We start from the raw sequence: 7228 nt of genomic DNA, 5'->3' as shown, positions 1-7228 counted from the left end.
TATTATTTATCTTTGGGTTTCTATACATTCGGTTTATAATATTTATCTCTTCAGTTTAATATTATTCCCTTGGGGTTTTAGTATTAATCCCTTGGGTTTATAATTCGCTTGGGTTTATAATATCAATCCCTTGGGTTTATATACAACTTGAGTGGGCCTAATGGTTAAGAGCATGTGTTTCCTCCTAAAAGGTCACAGGTTCAAAAACTAGAGGGGGGTAGAGTATGTGCCTTCGTAGACTTAGCAATCAAATCATTGTGCAGAGGTGGGCCCCTTGTCCCACAAACAAATGGGTCTCATACACCACTTTGGTGTCTGGCTTGGCCGTGACCTTAAAATTATATAATAAAAATAATAATTAATCTAAGACTTCATATTCCTAGGGTATAATATTATTCATAGGGCTTATAATATTAATCTTTGGGTTTAATATAAATCCATTGGGTTTATAATCATGGTCAACCATTGTCCAATGTCACATTGTAATAAAGATTTTCTTAATATGAAAAACAACCATAGTCGAAGTTTGTTGAGCTTATAATATTGATCCCTTGGGTTTAATATTGTTTCCCTTGGTTTTTAGTATAATCCCTTGGGTTTATTAATCTAAAGATTCATATTCGTAAGGTATAATGTTATTTATATGGTTGATAATAATAGTCATTAGGTTAAATATAAATCCATTGAATTTAATTATTTAACAATAATTAATATAAATTAACTAATTAATTAATTAAAAATAATAAAATAATTATTAATTATTTTTAAAATAATAATTAATTATATTTTAATAATAATAATTAATTAATAATATTGTTTTATTTAATAGTATTAAATAATAATGCTTATTAATTTATAGGTTATTAATTAATTATATTACTAATAATATTAATATTTTTATTAAAATTAACAATAATATTTATATTAATATTAATAATATAATATAATTTATTATTTATATAATTATCAGATATCAATTTTTTGGGATTCAACTACGTTAAGTAAGTCATTCATGTATGATCATTTCCATGAGAGGTAGTCGTAACAGACAAATTTCTCATGATTTTTGAATAGTCCACTTAGCACTCATTGCATCAGGTGATGCTTAGGGGTGAAGAAGTGGAATTGAAACTAGTGAAATGAATCACATAGCCTCAATCATCACTTTCGGAGCTATTAATATTATAAATATTAATATTATTATTGTTTTTGCTACTACTAATAATAATAATAAATGATGATGATATACATATAATATTATTTATTTTTTATATTATTTTTTTGTTCGTATAAATATTTATATTTTTATTAATAATATTATTGATATTAATATTATTCTTTATTAATAATAATTAATATTTAATAATATTATTATATGATTTGTCTATTTTAACCACAATAAAAATATTATTATTATTATTAATTTATTTATTTATAATAGCTATTGTTAATTAAAGATTACTATAATGATTATACTATACTATTATTGAATAATTATTACTATTTATTTAATGAATTATTAAATTAACTATTTATTCATTAAATAGTTTATTAATTAAATAGTTAATGAATTGGTTAATAATGTATGAAAGATAAATCAAATATTCAATATAATAATGATAATAATAATATTTTTATTTTAATAGTTTTTGGTATTATTTCCCGTAGAAAAAATCGTAATTTTATTCATAAGACAAAATTACATTTTGTAGATGCTGAAGAGCATATGTAGATATTTTGTTCCAGCTTTCACCGAAACCAAAAAGCTGAAATAAAAGAAAAAAATAAAAATTTGATGTAGCTATTGTTTTCTCCCTTTCTTCTTCTCCACCTTTTGCCATCCACTAGTGTTGGGGGTGGCTGTTACAATGGATAACTGATTTTCTGTTGCTCTTGTGGGAGAATCCTTGTCCAACTCCGATCCTTCTGTTCCATGAACTCTCTTGTTGCCGAGTATTTTCTGTCCTGGTTGCTGGGAAACTTGTTGCTGCATGGGGTTGTTGGGGGCTTCCTCTTCTTTTTGTGTGTTGTCCTGTACTATTTGTTCGTCTTCTTCTGCATTACTTTCTTGGTATATGTTGGTAGTTTCTGTGTTTTTTTCCTCTTCTATGTCATTTGTTCATGTTTCTGAAAACTGCCATCCTTTGGGCTTTGTTGGCTGTCTTCTTTTCCTGTCTTTTTTGTTTTGTGGGCACCCACTTTGTAGATGACCAGTTTGTCAACATAAGCGGCATCTGAAGATAGTGTTTTCATAATCAAGTGGCTATGCCCATTGCTTTTTGTTGTGGAGTAAGAGGATGTGGTCTGGTAATCCTTGACTGAGATCAACCTCCACACAGATCCTGGCAAATGTAATATCCTCAGAGAGGTGCTCATTGTCTACTTTTAAGAATTTCCCCAAAGCGTTGCCAATACTTGCTAATACTTTGAAGTGCCAAAAATGTAGGGGTAGGTTGTATAACCTAACCAAAATAGGCATTTTGGAGACCACCATGGTGTTGGGGTCAAATTCTGGGAACCAAGATGCCATAAAAAGTCTGGCATTACCCCAGAACCATGGTTCCTCGTTCAATGCATAGTCCTTGTCCTCTACTGTGTTGAATTTGACAATAAAAACCCCTCTTGAACAAAGGTGGATATCGCAGTTTGTTGTCCATATGGAGTAAATCCATTGACGAAGGGCATTCGACTTGGGCCAAAATCCATTAAACCTGCAAATCACTGCTTTAGATGAATATTCATCATATATTTCATTTACCCCAGGTATAACAATTGTTATTGCCAGGTTCTGAGTTGTCTGCTCGATGATGTAGGCACCAGGGATTGGAGTTTGCTGTTCTATTTGTGCTTTTGATTCCGTCTTCCCTTTCATCGCATCTTTGAAGGATTTTGAGCTCGTGCATGTGGATCCTCCGCGAAGCCTTGTGCTAAGGTAGATGGTTGAGTCGTTGCCTATGCCATATTCTTTTAGTTTGTGCTCCTCCTGCAACACTTTTCCCGTGTAGATCAGGAGTTGTTTGCATGATGGAATACCTATCATTTCTTGTATCCTCTGTTTTAGTGTTTTTATGTCCTCCGGGCTCCCTATCTTGATGCAGACTGTGTTCCCTTCCATAGATCTGATAAAGAGTGAACTTTGTTTATCCTCAGGCATTTCAGGATCTAATTCCTCCATATCTATCTTAACAGATGCGAGTCCCTGAGTTAGATCTAAGCTCTAGGGCTGTGATTCAGTGCAGAAGAGTGCCTTTGTGCGAGCATGCCTCTAGGTCTGAGCTTGGTGTGGGTTGATCCATCTGTTTAGCACCAGATCTATTAGATCATTGGCAGATCTGAGATTAATACACCCTTCCATGATGAGGGAGATCGATCCAGGGCCATCCACAACAGAGATTCCTCGATGAGAGGAGTGTAACCTTATCGGATTCCATGCGATTTCAGGGAGCACCAAATCTGTGGTATGGTGTCGGGTCCCCCAGAGATTGATCAGCTCCGGTACCCTAGAGTCGCGCCCATAGATTTGGGAGACCACCTGCCCCAATCCGCATAACTCTGCCGAAATCTGGTGACCGACCCTCATGCTAATAGCGTAGGGTTGACATTTATTTTTTGCCCTGTTTGCGTGCGCGGGTTCGTCAATGTCAGGCCTGCTACACACCTTCAACACATTCGGAGGGGGAATGGCAACGCTGCCCCCTTCTGCGCCTTTGCTTGCTGCAGTGGCCACCATTGATCCCTGCCCTCTAACCGATCTCTCCTCATTCGGTGATATTGCAAAGGATTCCTCAGATTTGGAAATCATGGATGCCGAGAAGTACTACTTATGCTGATCTGGGAATCTAGATCTATGGTGATGGTAATGACCATGAGTTCGAATCCCATTGGGCTTTGATGCTCTGCTTCCATGCCTGTCCAGAAGCCTTGCTTGTTCAACTGCTCTATTACAGACTTGTCTCGGTATAGATCGCCGCCTATCCGCCGGGCTCATGCAGATTGCAGTGGAAGCCGGGGAAACGCACAGCATATCGATCGCCATATCCCTCTCTCCTCCATAGTTTTTGGTATTATTATTTTTATTGTTATATATTTATCAGTGATATATATCAATAATTTTAAGCGATATCAACCACATTAATATTTTTAATGTGGTTGTGTTAATTTAGTAAAGTAATTGATGATCATGATCATATCTGTTAGAACAACTACAATAATATATTATCATAAGTTGATAATTTTTTAGCTATAAAATTTAAAAATTGTTAATTTTATTTCAAAATATTGTCCTATTTAGTGAAGTAACTAATACCTACGACCATATACTGTTTACACAACTATAATAATTATTATCTAATTTTAAGGTTTTCAAATACCCATAAAAAGAAATAAATGATTTTATTTAGTGAAATAATTGATAACAATGATCATATACTTATGAGCAACTACAAAATTTAAAGATCGATAATTTTATCCGATGATGAAAAAGATGACTCACAACTACAAAATTTAGAGACCGATAATTTTATCCGATGATGAAAAAGATGACTCACAAATCTAACTAGGAAAGTTTACTGCGGGTGGTAGAGCTCTATATTCACATCCAAGTCAATGAATTTGGCTCAATTAGTTGTAGAGTTTTCAGGGAATGATCATACTTCGGATCCTCCATTGCCGAGTGGCCTTTTAATGCCCTATCATTATTTCTCGTCAACATTGTAAACTTAAGTTAGTTGTAGAGCTGTCATGGAATGATTATACTTCGGATCTTTCATAGATTTTACTGGTCTCGTGGCATCTTTCTCGTCGATGAAAGATTCAGTCTAACGAATCTAGTGCCGTCGAAATTAAGCCACTGCAGAGAAGAAGGGAATGGTTGTTTTGGTCGTCTTATTTAAGTAAAGAAGAAAAGGAGAAAACCTGCGTGAACTGGGTGGCAATAGTTTCCTGGATGATTTATTTTATGTATCATGATATAGGCTTTTGCTGAAGTGGCTGCCAATTTCAGGAGAGTGGCAGAAAGACAGAGTCTTACACATTTTATTCAAAGGAAACAGACAAAGATCAGGAATATTTAATCATTAGCAAGGCTTTGTCATGTCATTTAATTCAAGAAAGTCATTCAAGAAAGAAAACACTTATGAGCAAGGCTCCTGAGGCAGCCAAAGGTGAGTGTCAAATTTGAGACAAACAAAATCTTTGAGCAGTAGGGGCTTACTGTGTTTGGGAAGATATTTTAGAGCACAAAAAGGAGGGTTAAGTAGCAATTTCACACACAGACATTCAGAACAAAGAGAGCCTGTGGAATCTGATTAATCAAGCCTTTGCTCAATGGATTTGAAGAATGGTTATGGGTTTGGTATCAGAAGTATACCCATTATCTGTCTCGCCCAGGTGTTTGGAGTGACAGCCTGCGTATTAATCCTCATCTGGGCCATCCACTATGACGGGGGATTGGCCTTCCACGGCGAAAATAAAGTCAAAATCTACAACGTTAGAATTTCTACTTCTAAATCTCTTCTCTAGCTGAGTTTAATTCTGTTCAGTCATGTCCTGAATAATTTTAGTGACCTCTATGTCTTTTCATGAACTGTGCAGGTTCATCCAGTCTTCATGTTTGTAGGCTTCATCTTTCTTTCCAGCCAAGGTAAAAGCAATCAAATACTGAATTTGTCTGGAGGCTGATTTATGAGAGGCTAAATTTGGAGCTGAACATACCACCTAACATTCCATGTGTGTACACAGCAATTCTATCTTACAAAATGGTCCCTGCGAAAAAACAGGTCCAGAAAGCAGTGCATCTGGTGCTTCTGGGCAGCGGTATCATACTGGGAGCCATTGGAATATCTGCAGTCTTCAAATTCCACCACGAGAGCCACATTCCAACCATGTACAGCTTGCATGCCTGGCTGGGTATGAGCGCCTTTTGTTTGTTCGGTATCCAGGTAACTTTCTTACTTATCCAGGTAACTTTCTTACTCATTATTTAACGTTTTTTTGGGAAATTTTTGGGCATTGGGTAAGGTTCAGGAAGAATTTCAGTTCTAAGGCAAGAGAGTGACAGTTGGTAATACCAATCTTCTTTATAGACTTATTTATGAGCCAAAAATCCGTCTATTCTACAACTTAAATATTTATAAGACTTTTCCACCTAAAAAATTTGAGCTTCTGTGAAGGCCATAATAACTATTGGACTCAATCACTTAAGCTAAATTTAATTATTTTATATAGATAAATTTATTGGTTATTATATATATGTATTTCTTGAGTAGGTTTAATAGTTAAGAACATGTATTTTTTTTAAGAAGTCACAGAATAAAGTAGAATACATATACTTTTATACATTTCTCAATCAAATTACTGGAAAAAAAAAGAAGGTCTGATCCCACAAACATAGAATTTCATACACTAATTTAATGTCGAGCTTAGTAATGACCTTAAAAATACATAATAATAATATATATATATATATATATAATTATAATTATATATATAGATCGATCTGGTATTCAAAATAATGCTACAGTATTTATTTTGTAAGAAAACTGAGATACTTTATTTTTATATTCTTCATGTTAATATTCATTCTTTGGAATTTGTGTTGAGTTAACCAGTGGATTTCGGCACTGTTAGTATTCGTGTTCCCTGGCGGGTCAAAGCCAATGAGGGCGGCTCTCTATCCATGGCACGTTTTCTTTGGGGTTTTCCTCTATGCAATGGTGATTGGAACTGCAGAGTTAGGAATCCTGGAAAGGCTCACGTTCCAGCAGTTTAGTGGCCTAGAGCGCTTCGGCTCACAGTCCATGCTTGTCAACTCTACTGGACTTGTTATTCTCATTTTTGCACTGTTGGTTATTCTTTCCATCATTGTACCATGAAACCCTACCGCCATGAGTAAACGTCTGTGTAAAAGTCTATGGATAGTACTTTGTGTCATGTTTAATGATTTGAATACAATGATTTAGTTGACTTCAATGTCAAAATCTTCTTTCTATTTCTAGTAACAGTGATAGTGGCAGACAGTGATAAGCAGATCTGAAATTGTTAACTTGTTTATTTGATTGTTTGGGATAGGATTTCCATAAGTTGCAGCCAAATGCCTTTGTTTCATGTGATTGAGTTAAAACGGCAATCTTGGTTAGAGTTTAAACTGAATACTATTTTAACATAATTAGAGAGTTGAAAAATAACAGACTGCTAAATCAGCTCAAATTAATAGAATAAGAGGTGGTAT

The 7228-nt window shown here is 34.6% G+C and overlaps 1 protein-coding gene across 1 annotated transcript; it reads left to right on the top strand.

The window, feature by feature from the left end:
• Nucleotides 1-5598: 5598 nt before the first annotated feature.
• LOC149263630 (transmembrane ascorbate ferrireductase 1-like) lies at nucleotides 5599-6943 on the top strand. The gene is made up of 3 exons (XM_089388202.1): nucleotides 5599-5641; nucleotides 5740-5939; nucleotides 6609-6943. Exons 1-3 carry the CDS (start codon nucleotides 5608-5610, stop codon nucleotides 6870-6872), a joined length of 498 nt encoding a protein of 165 aa, XP_089244328.1. The 5' UTR covers nucleotides 5599-5607; the 3' UTR covers nucleotides 6873-6943.
• Nucleotides 6944-7228: the final 285 nt, after the last annotated feature.

The sequence above is a fragment of the Pinus tabuliformis genome, chromosome 6, assembly GCF_031772625.1.
Source record: "Pinus tabuliformis cultivar Carrire ecotype Pingquan chromosome 6, CPIR1, whole genome shotgun sequence".
Classification (NCBI taxonomy): domain Eukaryota; kingdom Viridiplantae; phylum Streptophyta; class Pinopsida; order Pinales; family Pinaceae; genus Pinus; species Pinus tabuliformis.
The sequence above is the reverse complement of the archived record's forward strand: the minus strand, read 5'-3'. Positions and strand labels throughout refer to the sequence as shown.